At 42.8% G+C, this 27,942-nt stretch overlaps 1 protein-coding gene across 2 annotated transcripts; it reads right to left on the reverse strand.

Annotated features, from left to right (window-relative positions):
- Positions 1-3,406: 3,406 nt before the first annotated feature.
- slc23a2 (solute carrier family 23 member 2) lies at positions 3,407-27,942 on the reverse strand. Of its 2 annotated transcripts, XM_076033219.1 has the most exons (16): positions 27,541-27,942; positions 20,450-20,498; positions 18,437-18,660; positions 17,493-17,591; positions 16,641-16,757; positions 15,651-15,808; positions 14,232-14,320; positions 13,960-14,027; positions 12,632-12,813; positions 11,585-11,705; positions 10,112-10,268; positions 9,628-9,775; positions 9,397-9,502; positions 9,022-9,289; positions 8,661-8,756; positions 3,407-8,000 (listed from the first exon to the last, which is right to left on the reverse strand). In XM_076033219.1, exons 2-16 carry the CDS (start codon positions 20,496-20,498, stop codon positions 7,723-7,725), a joined length of 2,160 nt encoding a protein of 719 aa, XP_075889334.1. In that variant the 5' UTR covers positions 27,541-27,942; the 3' UTR covers positions 3,407-7,722. The 2 variants fall into 2 exon arrangements, with proteins under 2 accessions (XP_075889334.1, XP_075889335.1); XM_076033220.1 differs by lacking the exon at positions 20,450-20,498 and having other exon boundaries at positions 3,639-8,000; positions 27,541-27,941.

Below are 27,942 nucleotides of genomic sequence, written 5' to 3' on the forward strand. Positions count from 1 at the left end.
TGGGGCAGCACCCTGGAGAAACCACCAGTTTATCACAGGGCCAATTTCTCCCATTTCATTCTTAAACTGATAAAATGAAGCCACGTTTACTTCTTCCACTCTACACAGACTGAGCTCCGCCCCTTCCAACCTGTATCCTGTCTCATCTTTAAACCCTTTTCCTGATTGGGAAAATGACTTCCTCTCTGCTGCGTGTTCTTCACATTCACTGCTTCCCACAACCTCACAAGCTGTAAAAGACCGGAAGTCACCAACTGTGATTAAAACTCACAGGCGCCACTCTCTGACTTCTTTATCCCTTAAACCAAAAACCCCCTTTCAGTGACACACACACACACACACACGCACAGTTGTTTTTTTGCCCTCCTGGCCCCCGCAACTCCTCTGGCAAAGAGTTGGCCTGAAATTGATGATGAATGGCTCCAAACATGGTCCCGCCTGCTTTCACCCTCACCACCACCAAGAGCACCCCTGCCTCCACATTACTAATGCTCTGCCTCAACCATTGTCACCATTGTCATAGCAACACAAAAAACATGTGGGCTCCAGCTACTAGCGCATAGCATTAAGGCAAAAATAAATGCATATCCCTCAGTTAAAATGTGTTTTTTGACTCATCCTATGATATTTAAGTTTAACACACTGGAGGTGAGAAAAAGTGTTTGGTAGATTATTTCTTTCTTAATAATTAGACATTTTTTGCAGGCCATTCCTTTCTCTACAATCACAAATTCTGGAGGCATTCTCTGACAAATGCTCTTTTCCAGTTTCACATCATTACACTGCCAGATGATAGAAGATGTGACCCTGCCAGTGCAGCAAACAGCAGGGCATTCTCCGTGTCTTCCTCACACCGTGATCGCACAATACGATTGCTGTAGGCAGAATCTGGACCTATTGTTGGCCATTGCCTTCCTCCACCAATCAAGAACCTGGGGTACCACAAACTCCAAAACAAGGGTGAACTGCAGAATAAGCTGTTTGGCAGCGACGGAGAAGATTTGAAAAGGTTTTTCGAGGGTGAGACCCACACGGATGTGAGTTCTTTGCAAATGTGGAACCGTTTACAAGGGAAATAAAACAGACCTAATGGGATAAGATCTATTGCCTAAGAAGCACCGCAAAGAAATAATCCACCAAACTCAAATTGCCACAAGTTTCTCATCCAATTTGCAAGCAAAAAACCTCAAAGAATTTATTTTGAAAAACCCATGTTCACATTCAGTATTCCTTTTTGCTAGATTGTCGTTGTGGTTTGAGATTTTATTGTGGCTGTAGGGTTTTATCGTACACTCTGGAAAAACCTGCTTTGACAGACCAAGACAAAATTATCTGAAAAAGAAAAGTTGCTCAGTGAATGATCTTCACGCCCCCCCCCCCAAGTGAGATTTTCTTTGCTTTGACCTAAGTTGCCAGGTCAAATCCAAGACGGTGTTGTAAAAATTCCATCATTCTGAAGATAGAGCGAGGGATGCAGCTGTATTGTATAAATGTAATCATGTAAAATGCCAAAACTAAAACTAAAAGCTAATGGCAGCAGTTCCAGTGAAACCCACATCACTCTGAGCTAAATTTCCTTAAAGGGGCAAGTTCAAGCCAAACAATAATGCACTGAAGGGCTGGAGGGGGGGGAAGAACCCACGCTGCACTTACTTTTGGCAGCGGGTGCCTGTGTCTGGCTCGTCTTGTGTGCGCTCCGAGGAATTTTAACTATCTATTGCTTGATGCCAGTTATATAACCAAAACACACCGCTGTTCACGCTCCCAGCGAAGAAACCCAGACGCGGTTAGACGCAGAATATTTCATCTTTCTGCTCACAAATTCAGGCTGAACCATCACATAAAGTGCTAGGGGGGATGGCATAGCTTCAATATACGACTGCGAATGGGTTCAACGTGGTTAATATGTGTAATATTGGGGGCACCCGTGGCACATACATGCGGCTGCCCCCCTCCCATTGTAGTCGTGACAGCGTCTACACAATGTCAGTTGTCTTTGTACGGACCCTCGCCATACTAAACCTTCACCTATCATCCCACGTCGCGACAGCCAGCATGAGCTGCCTGCTACTTGCCTGCTGCCTTTTGCCGACGCCTCCGCCTGAATCCCCGCCGACTTTTGAGGAACACGCTGAGGGAGCTCCAGCCAAGGAGCCGGGGCGACGCCGCGGACTCTCGGCTCGTGCTCTTCTTCGACCAGGCAGGCGCCTCTTTCTCCTCCGTCGCCCTCCTCTTCTTCTTCTTCTTCTTCTTCTGCCTTCGCCGTACTGTCACTCCTACACCGTATCACTCACTCCTCCCTCGTGCCGCCGCCGCAGCCGCTGGATACAATCAGAGAGGGAGAGGGGCGCGTGCATGGAGCGGAGGGAGGGGGCGGGGCGGCATCCATCTGTTGTGGCGGAGCTCCCGCCGCCACAGCAGCAGCAGCAGCAGTATTAGCTGCGTCGCCGTTCCCGGCCGCCAGCCAATCACAGCTCGACCTCGACGGGCCCCTTTGTTCGCGCTGCGAGCAGACATGAATGAAAAACGCCAAACACTCAGCGTGAGCGCGCCGAGCAGCAGCAGCAGCAGCAGCAGCGAAACTGGCGGCTGTAACTTTTAGGACCGCTGGTCGGAACCGTGGACCCTAGATAGTAACAACAGCGCCCTCTAGTTTTAACGGTTTATACCGAGAAAATTACTTAAGGGTTATTCCGCTAGTTTTAAACATTTATCTTACCCGTATTTTTTTTTTTTTTAAATATATATATACCGTTTTCCCGTTGTTACACGATGATTATTTTTGCTTTAGCCTCATTGTGAACTATTGCTGGAAACAGCAACACGCTATGATTAGCAGTTTGAAATTCAATGTGTGAGGTTAGAGGTTAGTTTTTTTTAAAAAAGAGAAGAAAATCTGGAAATAGGTCTAATATGTAACCCTATTAGGTCATGCTGAAATATTTTGTGGCTACGTTTTAGTAAAATTGTTTATAACAAAAGTATATTTAAAAAAAAAATCCCCAAGTATTACCCAATATTCAAGGCATGGAATCCAAACAAAATAACCATTCATAATTCCCACATATTTAGCAACAAAATACAATATATTTAGCCTTCTGTCCTCTACAATGTATAGTATTATTCCTAGTCAGATACTTGTAATGAAAATTGAGTAAAAACATTGTGTTTAATATGCTACTGCCTCAGTTTGAAAGATTGATCATTAATGAATGAGTAATGTAAAACTGAATTATTTGGCCGTAGTATCCATAAAATGTAAATGTTGAACTGTTATGACGGCTATTATTTCAAAAGTTTGTGCTTTTTGAGAGTTTTTATTATTAGACAGCCAAAGGGTCTAACTGCATGTTTCATTTTCATAGTCACAATCATGGACGGTGACCAATAAAGACAAAAGGCTGCATTCATTCTGTAACATCTTCTTAAATAATTTTAGAAACAAAGAATAAAACATTTTGTTGCTACAATTAGTTTACAGAATTTGACTTCCGGAAGGTTTGGAAATGTAACTCCATTAAATATACTCTTTTTTTTCTCTTTTACATCTACGTAAAGTTTTTCACTTCATTCTTTCATTTATACCGTTAATGTGTTAACAACAACAGGAAGCAATGTTAGAGTAAAAAAATACAATATGAAAAGGTCCTAACAATATATTTACTTTTAAAAATCAAAAAGTACAACAAAACAGTACACATTCCAGGATGATTTATAAGATTTAAAGTTAGGATTTCTTTCTTACAAATATTGGTTTGCAAAAACATGAAACTGTATTTAAAAAAAACCCAAAAAAGAAACAAAAAAAGAAAAAGAAAAACACTTAAATTCACAAAAGTATCTTCAGGTAGTGCCCCCTTCAAAATAACTGAAAGGGATAGATGTCTTTGTGTTCACACCCTATGGCAACCTTGTTAAGAGCCACGGTTTATTCAGACTGACCATCCAGGAGAGCCGAGCGTGTTAATCCAGGTTGATTCTCGTGCACTGTATCATTTTCCGTAACAGCTGTGTTTGAAACCACTGACAGTAGATCCTAAAATAGGACCGACACCAAATGGCGGAAGTTTAAACCAGAAAAATAAAAGAGCTGCCTTCTGACACAAAGACATCCACGTCGCTACTGAAAGATAAGGCAGGTTCACTCAGCTGCCAACAGACCAAGGCTCTTAATAAGGAGGCCAGCCGGTGTCCTCTTATACATCCAGAAACATCAACAGAAATTATGTCTAAGACAAAAAGAAAAAAAGAAGAAGAAAAAACTGGGTAAATAAACACAAGCTGACATCGCCGTGTTTGATCCTGTACTTAATGGGGTGGAGGCTTAAAAAGACGAGTGACGGGAGAGAGCGAGAGGATGTGATCGATCAAGTGCTGGTTGCGTGAAACACGTAAAGACAAACGGACACACAAAAAAAATAAAAATAAAAATAACGGGACGTTGTGCAGGTGATTGCTATCTGTGCATGCCATGTGCAAACATAAGTGCCAAGCAACGAGAGGCCACTCGCCGTCAGTTCGACTGGACTCGGGACAGAGGTCGCGCTCGCCGGCCCCTCGAGCGAGTCGATGCAGCGGCGGCAAACGCCAGAGGCCTCCGCCGGCGTGCCGAACGTGACCAGAAACAGTGGCTTATCTGTGGCTGCGTCGCACAGACGGTATGCGGTTGTAAACGGTCTGGCGTTACGTTCAGTTTCTGCACACGCAAGAGTTTGCCCAAACCCTCTTTTGAGACGCGAGCGCACATGGACTATAAGGTTATAATGTGGATGGTGGAACGCAGAAAGATGCTTTTGGTTTGGAGCATTTTCACACAATCGGCGGAGGAAACGGTAAGAATCCTTGAACGTGGAGGATTGTTCTCCTTTACAATTACAGATTCTGACTGGTGTTAAGCTTGAGCAGTTCTCCAGCAGGATTGTGTAAAACTCTTAAAAGATGAAAAATATCTTTACTGTCCCATTACCTGGCAATTAGGCAACGATACAGGGCCGACAGTATAGAGAGAGTCAATTTAAATTTAAATGCGTCTGCATTTGACGCAGTCTAATACATATTAAGCCTTCTAACTGTAACACGTTTTGCTGCAACAGCACTTGCAAAGGTGCAGTCTTTTAGTGAAAATGATTCTAACCCCGGCCAAACACTTCAGGCGTTCAGGTCAGTCGTATTACAAAATGCATTGAGAGATTGGACGAGGCAACAGCTGGACAACAGTGAAAGATGCTTCGCTGAACATAATATTCTAGAGTTTGGGCAACAGCTAGCTAGCCATGCTGCAAATTGACTCAGGGCAAAAATATGCGGATAAACAACCGTGCAGTGACTGATCTTTTACATGGACACACATCAAATGTTCATATTTGACTGTATATCAGCACTCTGACTCTCTATTGTAGGGTTTTAGAGATTAGAGAGTCGATAAAATGTGAACAGGCCCTGATGTTTTTGGCACTCTTTCTTTCATGTGCAAAACGGTACTGTTAGAAAAGCTCCCATTCTGAAACCAAATATCCAGTTCTACTATTAAAATAGGATTTTACTCGCTTGTAAAAACGTGATGCTAAAAATGGAATGAAAGGACCACAAGAATAATCTCATGTGAGAGAGGATCTTCAGAAAAAGCTGCTGTCCTCAGGCGAGTTTCTCACCTACTGCCGACACCGGGGACACGAGGAGCTCCTGTCACTTATCAGTGCACCAATCTTTACAGCACATCAACAAGTAAACTACTAAATATACTTTGAACTTTGTGCAAGAGACACATTTCTTTTTAAAATCAATCATTAAACATCAACTCTCTTCTCATAAATAAATAAATATCTTTAACAAAAGAGAAAGGCGGCGAGGGTGGGAGAGGGGTGGGGGGGGGTGAAAAGCCAAAATGATTTTGAAAAGTTTCTCCGCGGAAAGTTTTGATTTATGGTAACAGCAAAAGTGGAAATAAAAATAAGGAGCTATTAACGGGTTTGGTTTCGTAAAAATCCCAGCTGGGCCGAGTACTTTGTAGTTTACTTTGGGCCGCTAATCCTATGTCATTGTGCTGCGCTGAATTTCCAATCGTAATTTACATCGATTGCAATGTTTGCCGAGGCCAGAGGCACAGAGTTTCGTCAAACTGTCAACTTGCACTTTGTGGCTTGGCAAAACATAGTCTTGATGATGAGAAATGTTTGCGTTAGCTTTGCGTGCTACTAGAGCTTGACCTACAGTGGACATGAACCAACAGAGGATGTTTAGAAAACAAACATCAGTAGTAAACTGTGCGGGGTACAATGGCGGGAGGCGAGGGGGGTGGGAGGAATGTTCAGGTAAAGTCTTTAACACTATCAAACAAGTCAGAAACGGTCAAAGGCGACCGCAGCTGCTATGATCTGCCGTCGCAGGAACGAGTCTGCATCAGGTGAGCCGACGCAGACGACAGTACGTCGACGTCCCGTCTCCCCCCAAAATCCTCTAATTACATATAAATACTTCACATCTAATCAGAACAAACACTCTTTCGTCTTAGTATAATTATATGAGGTGCTTAGAGTGGGTGGTGCGGGAGATGGGGTTAGATATCTGTAGTAGACACATTAGGTTATGGTGCAGCCTCTGTCGAACCGACACAGACTGCAAACTGTTGCAAACATCTAAACACAGGCGGCGGCACCGAGACGCTGCAGGAAGGTCCGGGCAGCGGCTGCCCTGCAGTGTCTGCAGCCGCGTGGTAACAAACAGTGAATTCGTTCAGCGTACGTGCACAGAAGGTAATGAGAGTCTCTCCCGGAAGGCCCAGGGTCTGTCTTGCTGTGTGCCGTTAAAGCAGCATTGTATGCGTTTCAAAAGCTTCTGTCATCATTTGTCCCACTCAGGGTTAGATGAGGTTAGAAAACATTGTCAGTATAAACATGATTTTTTTTTTTTTTTTTTTGTTCTACAATTAAAGAAATATGATTTAAATCGTTTTAAGTGATGGGAAATGATGAGAACTTTGGTCTACACGGCAAGTACAGAATCTGATCAGAGCTGCGATCTCGTGACTGAGCATTAGTGGCCTGCTAAGTTCAAATTAAAGGCAGGGAGGATGGGAGAATGCGTGGTGTGAAGCGAGCAGCGATGCGGCCGCACGTCTCTCTCTGGGGGTCTGGAGGGACGCGAGCCACGGGAGGAGGGGGGGGGCTTTTCCGGATCGAATCGGAGGAGGCACATAGTGCAAAGAAAACAAACGTCACAATCACTTTTGCATGGCGAAGGGGCACCTGACACACCACTTCCATCCATCCATCCATCCATCCTTCCGTCCAGGGAACGTGCACGGCAGGCGCTCAGGCTGGCCAGGGCTGTTGGCGTGTGCGCATTGCGTGGATCATTTTTGTCACGTATTTTGCATAATTTGTCTCAAAGGCGGCGTCACGGCAACGATTTTTGTCATCGCCATCGTGTAAAAACACGTTTTTGGGGAAAAAAAAAGAGAGAGTCAGGGCAATAAAAGGGCGACGCTCTTCGGCTTTGACTGATTGCCTGTCGTAGGGGAACGAGTGCCAATTTTTTTTTTTTTTTTTTTTTGCATACGACGTACGAATGCACACACACCAATCAGCCTCCCTGATGACATCTTTTAACAGCATGCTGTGGCCTGCGAAAGAGCATGCTCCAAATAGCATAGTGGGAAATCAGAATCAGACTGACACGAGCTAAAGAAAACACATACTGATGGAGCGTCAAGATTCCCATCGGCTATACTGGATCCTCCCCCGGCGCTGCGCTCCCCGCCTCCCCCTTCACCGCCCCCTTCAGTCCGTCCCCGTGTCCCATCCTGCCCCTGCAGCTCTCCTGCAGCTTATCCCACCGGTAGCCAGCGAAGGTGGGGCTGATGGGCAGGTACTTGAAGATGGCGTGTCTGCGCAGGAAGTCCATTCCGAAGGGCAGGTCGTAAGATCTCATCCCTTCCAGCTCCGCCGTGCTGAGACCGGTGCCGCGCTTCAGTTTGCGGATGCCTCGCTCCTCTGGGGTGCCTGCGGCAAACGGGGGAGACGGCCCGATTAGTGGCTTCCAGCAGGATGTACTGTGATCAAGTCAGTGCCAAGGAAGACTTTGATATACCACCAGGATCTTTTTATGGGCAGTATTCAGCCTGTTAAAAGGTTAAGTCCGCAATATTTGGAGATTGTCTAAGAGGAAACAGCGACATCAAGTGGTTGGTTACATTTTAGATTGCAGTGTGTTCACTCAGTGAGGTATAGTCATTCATACAGCGCAAGCATTCACTGACTCTGAACCCACCCTCTCCCAAGCTTGCCAGTGAGTTACATTGCCCTGCGAGCACAAACCTGGATACCTTCTTCTTCATTGGTTTATTTGAAGATGCGAGTGTTCACCCTAAATACGCAACGCAACATCAGGTGGGCTGAATTGTCCCCACAGGCTTCCTTAGAAATATGGCAGTGCAAGATGCAGCTAACTGGGAGCAAGCTAACCCTTGCTCAATGTATATTCTTATATACAGTACATACAAGAACCGTTCTAAGCGTAGGCAAACCAAATGATTTTTATTGTACTGTGAGTATACACTTTTCTATCATTAAAACTGTTCACCATGATGATTTCTGGGAGTACTGTCATACAACTTTAAAAAACAACAACAACATAATAGGTAGAAAAAGAGCAGGTCTTACCAGGAATGGTATTGTCCAAAATGAAAGCGACTGAGCCACCAACAAACATGGCAGTGGTGAGGAGGACATTCAACACTTGGTCAATCTCAGCTATTCCTGAAAAAATATTGAGAGAGAGAGGGACAGGGGCTTAGGCCTCTAAGCAGGTCGATGGGGCGTCTACATATTAATGTCTATAGTTGTTTGGACAAAAATAATCTGCCCCACATTTTACTACTCAACAGCTTTAAAAAGGTGCTCAAGGGCCATTAGTCATGCATGGTAACGCTGCTGAGTGGTCAGTGAGGGAAAAAATATCATTTACGACACCGAGGTTAAAAACCATAATTATACATTCTTTGCTCGGCTCCTCTTCACTCACCAGTGACGAGAGGGTTCTGTTTGAGGTAGCTTGGCAGCATCAGGCCAAAGAAGATGGAAAAGCCCAGAACAAAGAGGTTCCTGGAGGAGTTGAGGTCGACAAACTGCAGGTTGGACAGTCCAACGGCCGTGATCATTCCAAAGAGCGTGCAGAACAGGGCTCCCAGGACGGGGTCGGGCAGAGACGCAAACAGGGCGCTGAATTTACCCACGAGGCCCAGCAGCAACATCATGGCGGCTCCGTACTGAATCACACGTCTGCTGGCAACCTGTAACAACCAATCGCAAGAAGAAGGATCTTAGTAATTAGGATCTTATTATTAGATGCTGAAGGAGCAAAAATAAGGCAAGACAGAGATGCTCAGGTGTGTGTTACCTTTGTGAGTCCCAGTACACCAATATTGGGACTGGAGGAGGTGGAGCCATTTCCTGTCCCGAAAAGACCATCCAGCACGCAGGAAATGCCTTCCACAAATATCCCCCTGCAGGGTTAAAGTGGAACAATTTTGGAGCTGAAGCATCGTATAGGCAATCCTAGCTGACAAGGACATGGGAAAGAGAGCTTAAAAATAATACCGATGATAAAAATGAAGTACAACAACATTACCTATTGATGGCGTGGATGGGGGGTGGCGGAGCACAAGACAGGCGTGCGCAGGCGTAGTAGTCGCCGATGGATTCTATGATGCTGGCCACCACTGCGCTCATCATGCCAATCACGCCCGCAGCCGTCACAGTAGGAATGCCCCACTGGACTGCAGAGGGACAAGCACAGCAACACAGGAAATAAACCGTCTGTTACCACCGCCACTCATCGATTACTGAGGGTCATCTGTCTTAGAGAGGCCCTTTGTGATGTCACAAATGGCCCCGGTGGTTTTTGCCTAATTCCAAACACGCAGAATGTGCACAGAACCACGAGGATTAGCAGAAAGCTGAAGCTGAGTATTTTCATTTCTTTAAGGTGTGATTTATACCAGCAACAGCAGAGCTGCCCAGCCCTTTGTTTTCTCCCTAGGCGGCAGCAATGCACTTCCGTAATCAACTGCTCGCCCCTTGAAACAGCCCTTCCTCCAGGTAAGCACACTCACAGGGATATGGGATTTTGAACCACGGTGCTGCCGCCAGGATCCCCTGACGCGCGTCTGTGCGGGCGTAGAAGCCGTATTTGTCGACCTCCGGTGGGAAAACGTCGGTCACAGTAAAAATGAAGCACAACAGCCAGGACACCAGGATGGCCATGATGATCTGGGCGCAAAACAAGACAAGACAGATCATTTCAAACAGAGACGGCCCTCACATTTTTATGAAATTAAAATGGAAAAACTTTCATCTTTACTGGATTCATTTCATGGAACATTTTTATCCCCCCCCCCTCCATATTTCATTATTCAGTTTGAAAAAAAAAAAAAAAGGAAAGACGCCAAAACCAAATGACTGACAGTGCACTGCACATGTTGGGTCATGTGTCTGTCAAAGCAGAAATGAAAGTTGTCTTTTTCAGAAATGAAAGCCGTCTTTCCCTTTTGCCCTTCTTTTTTCTCAGCTCCAGTTGTGGCTCTGCCCACAGCCACAGCCATATGAGAGTTTAGAAGAAAATGCCAAATGTGTCATGTCGTCATTTTTCCAATCAACGAGGAGCCACTCAGCGTACTGCCGTCTCCAGCAGGTAATCAATGACAAGGAATTTGATCTCTACAGATGGAAAAGGTCTGTGTTTAATTGGATACAGAGCAAGGAAGAGATCAGATCACAAGGGTCACTGGAGACGCACGTTAATTGTCCGGCGTGAAAAACATACAAACGTAATGCTTTCCACTTGTAATTGAATCCCTTGAGAGGTAGATGAGAGACAATAGAAACAACATCACAGATAAGCTGAAGGCTGCACCCTCGACAGATTACACCCTGGATAAGTCGCCAGTATATCAAGTCTGAGGGACTAGATATTTGACTTTCACGATAACCATAATGATACCAACATCATGATAATCAAAACAGATAAGGCTTGAAATATCTAATATGTATGGTGTATGTACTATTTAGCAGAGCATGTAGCACATGTATATTCAAACGTTTAATATGTAAATATCTTGCTTTTTTATCTCGCTTTTTTCTGTACATACTTACAAATATTTTCATTTTGTAAGTTAATATAAATCTTGACCTTTTGCACTGTAGCTAATTTTCTTTTTTCTTGTCGCTGTAATTATGCAAATTTCCCCATTGTGGGATCAATAATGGTCTTCATCTTCTTCTTCTTCTATATAATAGTTGGCAGTTTCACTACATAAGTAAAAGTCAAATGGGAAAAAAATATTTTTAAAAGATATTCAATTTTTTTTCAGATACACTAGTACACTCGTAAAAGAAAAGGTAGCGTATTGGCAGGATTCGGTGTTGTAATGTGTTATAATAATTACCACCAGCAGAGGGGGCAGAAAGATCAGCTGTTACCAATCTTAGAAATGCAAGCCCTGGAACAATTCATTTGACATGCAGCTGACCAGCAGGCTTGTGATGGGAGCGTGCCCTCAGCAGTTGTGAGTCATAGTCATACTTACAGGGAACATTTTAAAGACCTGCAGCCTGTAGGAGGTCCAGCCTTTCTTGGCTTTGTAGACTGGCAGAGGGAAGTGGACATTTCTGGCATACTGAGAGAAGAGCAGCACCAAGAAGATCGTCCTGCAAGTGAGGGAAGGTTTGTTTTTGTTTTTAGTCAGCATGGTTTTAGTCATACCATATGATGATTTTTTTTTCTTTTAACACTACAATAGTGAGAATAGAGTACTGCAATAGCATTATTTATATCTTATATATCTTATATAGATTATATTATATCTGTCTACATCTGCCAGGACGGAGCCAATCAATTAGCTTAACTGCCACAGAGTAAGCAAATCAGGGGCAATTACGGGCAAATCTCCTCCGTCCCTGCGGAGCGAGGCCCGTCTAGCTGAAGTGTAAACAACCATGACACAGCGAGAGATGATGCCACGTCACGTGGACATGACGGCTTAAAGGCGGTTTTCCCCCCTATGAGTCGCTCCTCCGGGTCTAAAATGTCGCAGCCTTTTGTGTAAGACTGAAAGCAATGCTATCGGAATCACTGGCTCTGTCCTTGGTCCAGTCAATGGTCAGAGACACTGAGGTAACTGGTCAGAGAGCATAATGTTCTGCATCATGACTTGCTCTTTATGTGAATCAGTAAATGGGTGTATTTGTTTTTATTTTCTAAAATGACACGTCAATAGACTTTTGTCGCACCGCAAATTCCTGCGTTCACGCTGAATCCAGTTTTCAATGTGCTACCAACTGAAACTAAACTTGACTCAACAATGCTACGGTCCATTTCAGCAGTTAGGACAAAAACAGCAAGGAAAGCCAAACAACTTAACACTGCACAATGAGTCCTGTTGTGTCAGGCACCATATCTACATGATGTACTCTTTGACTCAGTTTTATGATGAATTTACAACACCAAATGTTGCTGTGGCTGACTATTTTATGATTGTATACAATAGTGTATGTAGCACATGATGGGTCAATGGACCAAAGTTCAGGCCACCTTAGAGAATAATGTGCTTTTCTTGTTGCAAGATCGTACTCACAGCATAGCTATACCCCAGTGCTTCCCAGCCCTTTCTCCTGCAGCCTGGAAACCAGACAGGCCAATAAGGGCCACAGTGGGGGTGATGGTCAGAGGTCCAATGTACTTCAGTAAAATGCCAGGCAGACCAAGTGCTCCAATACACACTTCGACCAGGGATGACACAATGATCGCCCCTTGGATCTGGCAGGGAATGACGAGAAAAAAAAGAGCATTTTAGCCAACCTTCAAAATAGCTAATGTCACTGCGCAAAGACAACTTTTAATGAAGAGATTATAGAAAAAAAACCAGAAGAGAAGTAACAAACAGGTAGGTGGGGTATGCAAATGTGAATACGAGTCTTGAGTTTTGATTGGAAGAGAAGAGGGGAGGAAAGTTGGTGTTTCTGATGTCAGCTGGCAGTGAGTTCCAGAGTCAGAGAGCGCTCAGAACAGCTAACTGCAGCAGTTCAATTATGCTGACTCTATATAAACAGCCATAACCAGTGAAGCACACAAGCAGAATATAAGAAGAAGGTCAAGTTGACCGACGCAAAAACAAAAAAATATTTCAATTAATACAACATATTCTATTAAATCAAACTCCAGCATTAAGTAAAAAGGCCAGAGATTCAGCTGAAGTTAAACGGGTTTCTGCTACTTTATTTTGTAAAAATAAACTTTGTTTTGTAGATATTAGATCTCATTAAAGAAGCCTGGCTATCAGTAAAATCTATGACGATAAACTGGCCTAGTTTATACCATCCTGTATCCTGGTCCCTGCGTTAAATTGCCCTGTTGACATTCAGATTGAGATAACCTCCTCAAAGAAATTGGACATCCAACATTTTCTTTCTGCATCCCAGTCAGAGATGAAGAGTCATAAAAACGACCGACCAGGGTTCCGGCTGACATTCGATGTAGCCGCGATAATCACGTTTGTGTCGTCTTTATCTGCCTTCGCGTTCCCCTCTGTCAGCTTTTATCACCTACGGGCCCTTGCTTCCCTCTACCCCTTCGATCCCTCACTGAACCATTTGATTTGGCCGGATTGAATTTGGTCTTATTCACGCGTCACACAACCTAACAATCACTCAAGCGGCTTACGCAAACTGGAAAAGGTTAATGCACATTAGCGTGTCACGTAAGTGCAGTGGCGTTGGGGAGGGGTGGATACAAGCAGACAGTGGGGGCCAGTATGCAAGTTATCAGTCGAGCACAGTCACTCATGTATTTTGAGCTTCATGGGAAAGAAACAAAGAAATGGCTTTCAGTGGTCCATAAGTCAATCGAGTTTGCTTCATTAAATATAATAAGGCAAACTTATGAGCACTCTACAGTTCGCCTCACCTCTCGTATCCTGGGGTGCCAGATGTGCTCGGTGTGGAAGAGCTCGGTGCTGTTAAACACGGGTACTTCTGTTCGTGGAGAAAGACAAATAAAGGAGGGAGAGAGAGAGGGTGAGGGAGAGACAGAGAGAGAGAGAGAGAGGGGGGGAGAGAGAGACAGAGAAACTCGTTGAGTATTTGGATATAGAACTCCCTACAGCACTGAGTGTAAACATAAGGAGGATAAATGAATTCACTTCTCACGAAAGCACATTTACTAATGAGTCAAGTCACCTGTGTTGTTACACTTCCACTTGTCCAGAGAGAGGATGGCTCTGGCCGGGGCAAGGAAGGCAAAAGCACTGGCCTGAAAGAGAGGCAACCTAGACAGAAAATAAAGGAATTAATAAAATAAAATATCAGCCAAATAAAATGTCATTGTCATTGTGAAGTTTATTCAATAAAGTCAGATTCCTTGTGTCTTGCATTTGAAAAATGTATTAAACGCAGGAGGGACTGAGACAAGACAAGCTAAGACTAGTACTTCACTTTATCATATTGTAAACATCACTACCGCTAGCTAACATACGATAAGCCAGGAAAAAAAAAAGGAAGACATTTTCTGAAAGGACATATATTTTTAGGAGCAACAATCTTCTGACGTCTCTACAATATGCCTGGCCTTCGACTGTAATAAGCGCAAACAAAGGGAGAGATATCAAAAGGTCGAATCAGGCGCGTCAGAATAAATTACCCGTGTCGATAAAAGAGCAAAAGTGGCAGCAGAACTAATCAATTAATGTCATCACTGCCGAGCCCTTAATAATTAAAAATAAAAAAAGCAGAATAACTGCTTCTCGTCTAGATATCTATGTTGCTGTTGGAGTTGTTGGGTTCCCAAACACACTTCCTGCTACAACAACAGGCTGCAACAGACCTCCCAAAACTTAAAATGTATAATTACAGTCTGAGAAGTATGTGTGGCGCAGGACCATCAGTTAGTTAAAGTCAGGGGGATCAAGTGCAAAGTGTCTAAGTGCAAAAAAGGCATTTGTGAGAACAAGGCCAAAGCACCCATAAAGGCATCGTGACGATAATCAAAGTTTTTGATTATGATTCCAAAAGTTCTAACCTGTTATTTCAGTTTAAAAAAAAAGTAAGAAAAATGACACAACACGTTTGATTAAAACGAAAATCAAAGTGACCGAATGAAGTGATTGACAGTGTGATCACTGGACACAGATGGTATTAAACTGACTGATAAACGCTCAGTCACAGGCTGGCTGTGACTTGTGCTTTACAGATAAAGAAACTGGGTCAAACGAGAGTCTTTTTATTATATGTGTGTACACCCAACGTTGACAAGGTGACACAGAGAACACAATTATTTGAGAGCCTGCTACACTAATCCATGGAGGAAGACGTGTGGAGGGCATATCGGAAGCCTTGTGGAGTGCACGCGCGCACACTTGAAACACTCCAGACTGACATGAAGGGGAAGAATGCGGGTGGTGGAGGGACAGAGACGCGTGTCCACCAAGTCCTTTTGTTTTGAAGTGCTACTTAGACATAAGAGGTTGCACAAGGCGGAGAAAGAGGAAGGAAAAGTGACATCGCTAGGAAGCGAAAGAGACAGCGGCATGTGATCAAAACAAATATTTCTGTCAGTGTGTGTGTGTGTGTGTGTGTGAGAGAGAGAGCGAGTGAGAGCACCTGCAGCCCAGTGTGGTCTGTAGAAGGGTGGTGATCCCCACGCAGAAGAAAATAGTCCCTATCAGCTGACTGGTGGCCCACTGGTCGAAACCAACGCACATGGCCTCGGCGAGGAGGAAGGGCACGGCGATGGTTCCACTGAAACATGTCAGGTAGTGCTGCCAGGACGAGACACATTGGTCAAGGCACACATGCGAAATACTATCGTTTCTTCTTCTTCTTCTTCGAAAGTGCTTCAGGAGTTCATGTTGTAACACTCAGTGCAAACTGAAAAACAGATTCTGAGATGAGGTCACAAAGTAGACTCACAATGGGTCAATTGACCACTTTATGAGCTCTTTACCCTTCTAATAAAAAGTGTTTAAACAAGTCAAACAGTTGAGCGCCAGATTATAAAAAAAAGAAAAACACACCCACTTGTACGTAAAACACTGTTTTTTCCTCTAACATTTGCTAGTACATAATTACAAAAGTTCTAACAATTTGTATGTTAAACAAAAAATATAACTTAACTTCTAAGTTAATTCCCTGTCTTTGCTTTTTACCATCCATTCATTCATTCATTAATTCCCTTTTTTAACATACTGTAAATCAAAAAGTTTATTATTTGGATTAGGTTGTTTTTTTTATTACAAACTATCTTGCCTCAAAAAAATGTGTCAATGAGAGTCCACATAGAAGTTTATAACTAAATTTTGGAACAGATTTTCTTCAATGCTTAAGCGACAGCATCCGCATTTGATACCATTGTTGTCTTGTTTTACTAGTTCAGATTATTACAGACAACCTTTTTAGATTTTATTGTGGCATAATATACAATAAAAGAGAGATGACTATAAAGCGGGGGACAATAAATTATGCAATAATGTGTGACACAGATATAAACACACACACACGGTGCCCTGCTGGCATTGAAGTATGACTGTGGAGATTTTAGTCCCAGTGTAAACTACAAACTAATGATTCATAACAATCTCTGAGGTAACTCACTTGTAAGCCGAGGAAGACACACAGGTACCAGTGTGGGGTGTCTTCGATAGTGTAGATCATATCCCGCCTCCGTGCGTCTGTGCTGTCCGTGCTGTCCAGTGTCTCGGACACAGAGCTCTGGAAACACGGAGTGCAACGATGGTCTTTTCAGCGGGAATACATCTTTGTTTATTGGGTTTTTTTTAATGCACATTTGGCATAAAATCCAAATTAATTTCAGAAAAAGACCAAATTCAAATTGGCCTTTGTGTAGGGCGTCTGACGTTTTAATGTGTTCCCTGATGACTTGTAATTTGTACCAAAACAAGCTTTTAGTGGACGCTGAGAATGTTGACCATCTTCTCAGATTTAACTCCAACTCTGAATCATACACCTTGGCAGCAACAATTATTTTGTTTGTTTGGTTTAATTATATTCCAACCAACTGCACCAAGGAAACCACTCGCACCATTTGCTGTAAGGCTTTTAGTTGTTTTTACCATTTCTTACTGCTCATACGAACAAAAACATCTCAAGTTGGCTTTCTGGGCAGTCAATACGTCGTTTGTGTAATAATACTAGAAATAATTCCAATAGTAATTGTTATTATGCATTTATTATATTATTATATCTGAATCATTTGCTATACTAAGCAACGTTCTATGGTGTTATATGTTATGTGTTATGTGTAGAGGAAAGGTGAGGGTGGAAAGAAACTGAAACCGGCTGCAACTAATTCTTACTTTGGAGTGAGGCTGCGTTCACACCGAATCCAATCATACTCTTACATAATAGTAACACAGTGACTTCCATACAATCCCTGTGGCTGTCACGACAGCCTGGGCCTGGATAGGAATCAGAGCAATTCTCTACCTTATCAGCGCTTTGATTCTCTCGAGAGTAGATTGCCATCAGCTCTGTGTTTTCAGTGTCCTGGTCCCCGCCAGCGCCGCCCAGGCCGTTTACCACCACCTTCATTCAAACACACACACACACACACATTGCATACACATTCAGCTTCTGAAAATGCTGCGTAAATTGCACTTTAGTCAAATGTTCTGGCAGAAAGCCAAGTGAGAAGACTCTTTGTGTTTACACTGATGAAACATAGTGACAGAAACAAATCTAGAGAAAAAAAAAGAAAGCCAGCACGTACTGGTGTGAGTCCAACACACACCCAACACGTGTTTGTGCACCTACATTTATGTCATTCAGCCACGTCTGGAATTCTCTTTGTGAAATACTAGCCACACAGTGATGCAAATGAGGTTTAAACCAGATTATACACGTTCAAATTAGTAACTTTTCGAGTTTTTAAAGCAAACAGGACAAGAGGCAAACTCTGGATGGAAATATCCAAATAAACAAGCTCCTGCAGTTTCCCTCACGTGTGGCTACAAGTCACCTTTGTAAACTAAGGCTCCGGTCATTTATTTCATTTCTTTCAATGTAAAACTTAGTTATGCAAAAATCTGTTGGTGCGTTTTGCTCTGGCGACGACGTCGAGTGTTTTGGTTTTGGCCAGAGGAATTTCCAGAGGAGTCCAGATGCACCAAACAGCTGCAACATGGACTCTGGCCAAACAGTAAACAATCTGAATTTAAACCATTCGCTCACATAAACATTTTAAAATGAAAATCGCATCACTGTCATCACTAAGGCAGCAGGCGAGGGGTTTGTAGAGGAGGGATTTGTAAATGATTATATGGTTTCCTGCAGAAGGACAGATCACTCATTTAGTTTTTGTGCCCGTTTTAAGCTTCCAACAGTGTTTGAAAAAGAAAGAAAGAAAGAAAGAAAGAAAAAGAAAGAATTACCGGTATGGGGTAGAACTCGGCTGCATCTTTGCTCTCCTCTTCATACTTCCCTCCGTCACCGCTGCTGTCCAAGGTTTTGGAGGTGTTGTTTTTCCCCACGCCCATTGCTGCGTCTCCACTTTCCTGGTCCTCTTGCGCTCTTCCTGTCCCTCCTCTGTCTATGTCGGTTGCGACCACTGTAGGTGAATCCTTCAGCCTGGTTACATCGTCCAGGGGTTGCTCACCTAGACACACAAACATACAAAAAAAAAAAGAAGTGCTGATTAACTTTAGAATTAATACAAGGGTACGGAAACACTGACCTAACTGGCAGGGAGTGATTACACAGAGAACCTGCAAGGCTCTCAGGGCTGATTTGCTCTAGACTACAAACTGGACTCGTCTCTGCTTAGGGCTTTTTTTAACGCAGCATTTTGTGTTTTGCTGGTAATGTGACATGAATTGTAAACACTACAACTTAGAACTATATCTCAGACAAAACATAAATTAAATACCAACTCCATTAAATAAACATGTAATGCATAAAAGTGTCAGTGTTGTCATTTGGGAGGATTTACTTCCTTGCAGATTGAGTCATAGCTCATGCAACGACTTAAAAAGAAAAAAAAAAGTGTGAAGAACTTGTGACGAAAACTTGACTTGTGATGAAAGATCATGTAACTTTCGTCTGCTAAACAGAAAAAAAACAATACTTAAAAAAAAACAACCAATTAGCAACAACTACTACCAGCTCTTGCCTAATTATCACAGAAAGAGTGATGTAAAGTGATGAGACAAAGGTGTTAGAAACAAGATAGAGCAGAGAGCCAAAAAGGAAAAGAAACAGAGTTGACGAGGAAAAGTGTTCAAGGTCAGGAACTGAATGATGATTTAAAAAAAAAAAAAAAAAAAAGGAAGAGAGGCAGGTTTCCATAGCGTACTATAAAGTTCACTGACTGAGAGAATATCTGAAAGTGTGACATGGTAAAGTCACCGGTGTGCAGGGGATGTTGCACAACTAAACCCTTTAATCCGAGGTCAGCTTGGGCCAGCCATGTGAATCATCTGTCTGAATTGAGAGCGAATGGCCGGCCTATCACTGCCTCCATCTGCTTCCTCCTTCACACATTCAACATTTAGTCATTTGATGTTGCGTTCCACTGAGTTCGTCTGTTGCAGTCAGGATGAAGAAAATTCAATTGATTGCAACTAATCTAGAAGTGGAATTGATTCCACAGATTCTTTTCTCTGACATAGACAAGCAAGCAACCAATCGACAGTGGAACCCAAGGGGGAGAATGTGTCTCAAACCAAATACTACTAAACCAAGTTGTATTCTGTGTCTGTTGATGCTGAACAGACAGCGAGGGTATATTCAATAGTAGCTTTTAAAGAATAATTAAAAAAAAAAAAAAAGAAGATCGAGATAAATAGACAATATAAAAATATATCACACAATCTCATACCATAATGCCATGTAAGGCACTGTCAGAATGCCTCCATACACAGGAAGATGTTGCCTTCGAAAGATTCTAACTTTGCAGCTAGAACATCTGCTTTGATCAACTCATGTCTTTCATCATTTCATTCATTTTTGAACATTGGTCACCGTGCACACGTCAACGTGAGATGAAGTCCAAGTAACAGTAATTTTGTAAGACAAATGTAAGGGGAGTACGGAAGCGCATTGCTGCCACCCTAGAAAAAACAAAATAAAAATAAAAAACAGGGCTCAGTATCACGTTATAACGTGTAACTGTCATCATTTTTCATCATTTTTCACAGAGAGGGGGGTCTCTATTAACTATTAATAAAAATGACAAGTGCTTGATTTCTAAACTAGATATCACACAAAAGAAAAGGCCATTTTTCAGCTTTAAGAAGAGGTTTGAGTATTTATTGTCGTGCGAGTACCAAGTCCCACTTCTTCACTTCACTTCTTTTCTAAACAAATATTTCTCTCAGCAAGCAGCCACCCCGCCACCCACCCAGCCTCCCTGCTCGCAGTGTAAAATGTTGGGATAGGCGTTATACCTATTTGACACATCCCATCACTCCTGTCAAGCTGGGCGGCTGGGAGCATCTGTGTGAAAGGGGTTAGAAAGAGAGAGAGAGAGGGTGAAAAGAGATAGGGTGAAAAAGAGAGAGCGGGCAAAACAGAGGGAAAGAAGAGAGGAGGAGTCGTGGGAGGAGGCAGAGAAGCAGAAGGGTCGAGGATAAGGAGGGAGGTGAGACATAAGTTAATTTGACAGACAGCATTTAATCACAAGTAAAATGTTAGTTTGTTAATGGTTTGCCGTTTCTGATTTGGGGAATTTTAACCAAGCAGCGGTGAAGTTTTCAACCCATGGGGGAGCTTTGTAGCAGGAAGAGGAAATGCTTGAGCGGTTGCTATTGATTTAAACACATGAACCATTACGCAGCAAAACCCCATCGCAGTATTCTCCCAAGACGCGCAAGATTTGCAGAACTTTGTAACGTGACAAGTGCAAGTAAAAATGATGTTTGTCAAAGAAAAAGCTGCTTTGCTTCTTGTTCCATAATTCACAGAGGCACAATCAAAGAAAAACATAAAGAGCAGACAAGCAATAATAATCATAAAGGAGAAAAACTGAAAATACTAAGCAGTTAGACAATATGATACAGAGGGGGAAGCTAATTCAAATCATTATAGTGTGACCTATGAAATCAACAATCAAAAAATTCCTGAATTTCTTGAACAGATGCCTCTTGGAAGGCAAATTGTCTACACACATGAAAAAACAGCAAGCATGGCTGATCACAGCACTGGCGAGCCCGAGGCTCGCACTGAACTCGACCAGTTGTAAGATGTGCGGTGTGACAGACAAACAGACAGATGCAGACGCCTTTGGCCAGCTACAAGTCCACCGAAGCACGCGCTAACACCAGCAGAGACGAGTGGCTGCACGACAACGTCAAACGCCTCACTGCATCTGCGTGCTTTCAGGCTGCTGGCGCTGACTGGGGGATCCCTTCACACTCACACACAACATTAGACGAGCTGATAAAGAATCAAAAGGTAGAACTGAAGCATAGCCATGTAATGGGAAAAAGTATTTTATAAACATATGTCCAGAATTCTGAACCAACCCTTTAATGACGATGACACTGAAGATTTCAAAATGTAAATTTCCCCTAAATCTTCAAGTGTTGCTTGATCTATGAAAGGAAACCTTGAATGCTGAATTTCTTTGTGGTCATCGAAAAACGTTTTAGAAAACAAAGTTTGCTGTTAATTATACGAATCATTCAAGGATCAAGCAACCATGTAGGATACACTGACTGGTTAGGATTAGAATGGAGTCGTGGCAGGGCTTTGGAGTGAACTAGAGGTCATGTTTACTCTGATCGTTTTGTGTCAGCGCGAGATCACGAACAAAGACAAGAAACTTTATCTCAAGCACATTAAGAGGGGAAGTGAGCTTTGCCACTGCAGAAGGCCTGCTAAGACACATTGACACTGTAGGAACACACCAGTTAAAGTTTTAATAAAGGTACTAAAACCGTAAAAACTGAATTGACTTCAGTGGTGGAAGACAAGTGTTGCCAGCGTATACCGCCAACCAACGGGTAATTATCATATCAGGACCCATATAATTATCATAATATTATTGACAGAGTAAACATTTACAAAAATATTGTTGTTGTTTTTTAGACAAAAGTCCTTTAAAACCCAGATTCCACAAAAATGCTTGGCTGGTTTGAAGAAAACAGGGAAAAACTAAAAAGCAAAAGAAATGGCAAGCACAATTTATTCATTGGTTTTAATATATATATAAAAATCCAGTGCCGGAAAAACTACTAAAGTTAGGGTGCAAATGGAAAGAAAAAAATATTGTACACCTTTAAAAAAAAAAAAAAAAAAAGGAAATTCCTACATGTGAACAAGTAAATTAGCAGGTCATTCTAGAATTTCAGAGTGAGCAGTGCTCATCCTCCTCACTGCAGTCGTACTCCAGACTACACAGACAATGCATGATTTTAACATGTTATCCCATTGCCCACATACACGAGCAGGCAAGTACAAATTGCATTAATAGTCATACATTAATAAGCAAAGGAAACATTTTCAGAAATTACACTAATTAATTAAAAACTCCAGTGTTGTGGCCACCAGGGAAAAGTCTAGAACATGGACGAAGGCTTCTTCTCTCAATGTCAGTAATGGTAACCACTGTTTCAATACAGAGTCCTCAGGTTAATGGTAGACTGAGCAAAAACACCAGACTACAATTACAAGGTGAAGAAGAGGTGTGGAGTCATCATACATACAATCATCTCCACAAATGACCTCTTTCATTGATTTTATGCATTGTGGCATTCTGCAGGGCAGTTAATTTCCTTAAGATAGTAAAATAAAAGTCAAATAAACTACAAACTACAATCAAATTCAACTAATTCTAACATCCTTCTCCCATGTCAAGATATGTTTATTGAAAGACACTTCAAAACAAACAAAAAAAAATGTTACTCTGAAAACTTTAAGCATTACAATTTGATCACGACACGCAATGCTTGCAATTCTATTATGTGGAGCAAAAATAATTTTCTATTTTTGTAAAATAAGCGCTAACTTATACTCCAATCTAAGCAAAAAGCTCTTCCAGGAGACTAAGGACTTTCCAAGACACAGTTGTTGCCTGGAGAGCTGCATTTTGATCCAGATGTTAGAACACAGGCTAGTGGATGGAACACTCTACCAGTCAAGGAAAGTAATAGGATATATGTCACAAGTTAATTCTGGGCGGGACAAAAGTAAGTTGTTCCCTCTTATGTCTTAATCTTGATATCAGCAGGTGGCGCCCTATGTGGTCTCAAGGAAGACAATGCGAGGGGGGAGGAGACACAAAGCAAGAGAGACAGCCATATTTACAGCAGAGATTTATAGATGTTAATCCCTTATCTGTGATTTCATGTTGTTCTCAAAGCAATACATCCTCCCACACACAGCATGGCCCCAGCAACCGAAGAATGAGCGTTAAAGGTCAAATACACGCAAAAATATCTTCTCTTCTTTGTTCTCAGACAGCATGAGCCTGTACTGTAACACCACATTTTTCTTCCAGGCAGTCCTACCACCCACGTCCAAGGGCATTTTTCATCATGCCCAATAGTACTATTTAAGATAAAAAGGCAACCATTGTTGCTTGGGGTTGAAATCCTTTAAGCCTTAACGAGCCAGATTCCAGTTATTACTCACAATGGGGGCATATCCATTTACGCGCACAATGACCGTCGAGACTGCCCGCCAACATTCACCTCCTTGGCGGTTCAAAAGAGATGACACTGAAATGCATTACATCTGAAAAACGAAGGGAATATATCCTAATAAACTTGGCAAATCCCACAACACACTGAAAACCGAGATTACAAACAAGAAAATCGTTTTTTTCCCCCAAGTTGCAAAGAAATCGCATGTCCCTCAAACAAACCAAACCAAAAAGCAGCTGCACAGTAGAGCTACAGGACTAATGTCTTGATTTCATGACCAATACAGTTACATCACCGCATGGTGGTGATTTAATGGATGCGACAAAAGACTTGACAGACTTTAAAGTTAATTTACTGCAAATCGGTCTTAACTTTATCCAGACATTAAAATAGTAATGAAAAAATAAATTTGACATTTCCCTAGTCTGACCTGATGAGAACACTGTGCCAGCCTTGACCTCATTGTCCACGACCTGACATTTTGAATTTGTGTTGACCTGCCATCATAACTGTTCACCACTGACTTAAATCTGAGTTAATTTGATAGAAATTAAGGGGAAGAGGAAACGAGATCAGCAATTTCATGCAAGAAAAAAACATAATATAATACATGTGTTACTTACCCCCCAGCAGAGAAAAGGCTTTTGGAATGTGCACACCAAATCTGATGCTGCTGCAAAAGGCAGGATCTCGCATTCATCGGGGTAAAAGACCACAGCAGTACTGCTTTCTAACATTAAGACAATCTACATTTATAATCTCTCTGGGCTGCAGGAATATTTTTTTGGCTTATGTAATCACCAAAACCTCAGGTTAAAAAAAATAAAATAAAAACTGTTTGTTGTGAAAGCAGTGTTGTGAAATGTGCTCATGACCATGTTAAACCAATGCCCTAGTGCATACACACATACACAGTAGGAAGGCACAGAATTACCCGGCACTGTGGTGTAATCTTACTTCACACGCTGCTATGGCAAACAGTAGAAAGGATCTGTTTCTGTGACCCAGTTCCTTTCCTGTCCGTGCCTGGCCTGAAACTCTGTGAGCTCGAGGAGTGACAGGAACATTTCCATAGAGCGGCTGAACTTCTATAATTCTGCAAAAGGTTGGAGACACAGCTGAGAAACTAAAATTCTCAGGCAGGTGCATTTTGAGTTCTTGGCGAGGGGGGGGGAAGCACGTCGGTCTAAGAGGAAAGACCAGGAAGGAGACACCCAGTCTGCAGCCTGAGCTCTCACACAGTCAGGAGAAGCAGGTGAACGATGGGAGAGCAAGTGAAACAGCAGCAGCAGCAGTAGGTGACCTATACTTAACTCAACTAAACTCAATTTTTATTCCAAAGCACCTTTCATACCATAACAAAAAGAGTGATAAAATAAGATTCTAACATTTCACCTACAGAAAAAACACCACACAGAACTGCCCGCAGGGAAAGATGAGTCAGTGCCCACTACTTGAAGTGATTTTACAGACAGTGCTGGCACCACCTAGGGATTGTCAATTGTCCTTACAGGCCCCCCTCAGTAAGCACAATGACTAATATCCTCCTTGACAAAATCCACAGCCCTGTATTTTTTCCCACATTTGTGAATGTAAATTACAGGGTAGGAAGACTGCCAATAAACAACTGACCAAAGTGTCAAAGGCATTTTTCCCAATTTTGTGCTGGTCCAGCCGTACGTGTAGTTCACAGCTGTAGCGCAAATTATGTGTACGCGCGGATACAAATATATTTTCCTTCGCTTTTTTTGACCAATGACTTGGCAGAAGCTTCTTAAATCCTGCGTGTTAGAAAACCACCTTAACAGAATCACTTGTTCATTCAAAGTACATGTGAGGCTAAACATTGAAAGTAAAAACTTCAAAACGCTTTTCAAGTTCTTGGCCAGGTGCCAAAAACGTTCCAAGAGGTGCAGTGTTGACACTCAGATGAACAGACTTTGGAAAAACATTCATTTAAACTTTTCTTCAACGGCCAAATATTTTTTAGAGTAACAAAGAAATATATATTTTTTCTTAAAATCTTTAACTTCAATCGATTATTACATAGAGAACTTTCATTAAAGCACTTACTTCATATTCTTTAACATGGAATGTTGAGCAACTGCTTCAGCATTTTAAAGTAACAGGCGATTAACTTGTCAGAAAGCGATGATTGAAGCCATCACAGTGATGCAACATCACGTGCAGTAGGAGTGCATTCCAAGTACATGTCTGCCTCAGATAATAAGATAGTCAATAATAGGAACTACACACTAAAAAAAAAACTTTATGGTTTACAAAAAAGTGCACGCAGAAGATTTTAAATGTTTTACATCTGAAAGGCCCAAAATACAACTTTGCCCTTGACCTGTGGACATGCACCATGCCAAGCGTCGCTGCCAATGCATCACCCACTGATAAGAGGAGGCCAGAGTTTGGGGAGCATCACGTTGATTCAACGTCACATTCCAATTTAAAGAATCAGTCTCTAATATATTGATTGATTAATGAAATGGGGGGGATTCTTTAACTCTAGTCTTGCTCCACATAGTGGACAGTGGAAGTGAACAGTGTGAAATAAAGTGATATGTGTGTGGTTTGGAAGCCAAAGCATCATTTACTAAGAACAGAGAAAAGTATTTTTAAAAGTAATTGCAGCTTTAAATCGCCAACTTTTTTTTTTTTATTGCCTGTTATTTTCATTTTTGGCAAAGTTTTGACCAGAAAAATTTATCCTGACTGAATATTCAAGACCGCTCCCTAGTTAGTGTTTTAAGATTCAATCGTTGTATTAAACCACACAAATACGGCTGGGTTGTTTAGCAACGTGGTCGGTGGCCGTTTCGCTGTAACTGATGCTGAAGAACACAAAGTGTCACACACACACACACACACACACACACACACACACACACACACACACACACACACACACACACACACACACACACACACACCTGGCAAACTATGTTTCCAGGACAACTCCATCGTCAAGAGCCAATAAATCCTTATGGCCAAATAAGCTCTCGTGTCCCACTTAGAACAGCCCGGTCGCTTCACAATCTCACCAACTGACTGGGTCTCGTTAATTCAAATGACATGCAACCACATCGGGCCTAGTTGTTGCTTTTTGTTTGGTCTACCTGCGGTAAGCTTTGGAGTCCTAGCAGATTGCACATATCTGAAAATCCTTGAACGGTGTGGCTCCTACAACATGCAGATAAGCTATGTTTCTAGTGTCACATGTATTCATCCTGCCTTGCGCTCCATGGTCACACATCAGCATCAGCACACATGGCCACAGTCTGTATGTAATGTACCTTCCCTGCCTGCTATGACCCCCTTTTTCCCCCCACCACTAACACGAGTAAGGCCAACAATGACTGCAACCTCCTAAAGATTTGATTTCAATCTGTCACATCAGATATAGCATCACGGTTAAGACACCGTATGAGAAATTGATCTAGAATGTTATTTTACCAACATAAATCGATTAGAGGCGGTACACGAACGCTTGCCCTTAAATCCTTTTTTTTTTTTTTTTTTTTTTTTAAATACAGGAAGTCATAGAAATAGCAAAGCTGTCATACACCACAGCCCAACTGTGTCAATTTTGGATGGAATTACACAACGGATTCATTCGGTGCTGGCTGCCCGGAGCCCTCTCAAGGTGTTACCGCCGCACTAGCTCGATACCGTCGAAGCGGAGCGAGCTCTTTGACGTTAACGGTCGGCGGATGTCCGCCGCCGGCCCCCCGGCACGAGCCAAGGCTGCGGTGACGTAAAGAGGGCATCTGTCGGTAGGAGCAGTCTCAGCCGTCCCTGGCTCCAGGAGCACAGCCAGTGCTAGCTAGGTCTGTGACAAATGAGGACGGTGGGAGGGAGAGAAAAATGGCAGGTCTGGTGCTCACCTGCGTGATGAAAGACAAAGACGGCGGGTCCCGCTTCCCTTCTCGGCTAACGCTGCTGCGTCCCTCGCTGTTGCCGCCGCTGCTGGTGCCGTCCCCGTGGTGCGTGTGTGTGTGTGTGTGTGTGTTGTTTGGAACGGTACACACACACAGAAGCTGGTGCGGTTTGAGACGGGAGGGTTAAGGACAGTCTACGGTGAAAAGTGGAGGGTAGCCGAAGCGAAACGAGCCTCGGTGGGAACAGGCGGGCGGCGTAGCTCTCTCCAAGCGCGGCTCTCTCGAGTCAACCTCATTTAATTGCGGCAGCAGCTTATTTAAGTGCGACGACCACACGCTCTCCCCCTGGAGGGATTTCGCCTTTCATAAAGCCACGGGGTTGACGTTCCCCCACCACGCATGCCCACA

The sequence above is a fragment of the Nelusetta ayraudi genome, unplaced genomic scaffold, assembly GCF_046127955.1.
Source record: "Nelusetta ayraudi isolate G7.1 ecotype Tasmania unplaced genomic scaffold, CSIRO-AGI_Nayr_v1 ptg000041l, whole genome shotgun sequence".
NCBI classification, from domain to species: Eukaryota; Metazoa; Chordata; class Actinopteri; order Tetraodontiformes; family Monacanthidae; genus Nelusetta; species Nelusetta ayraudi.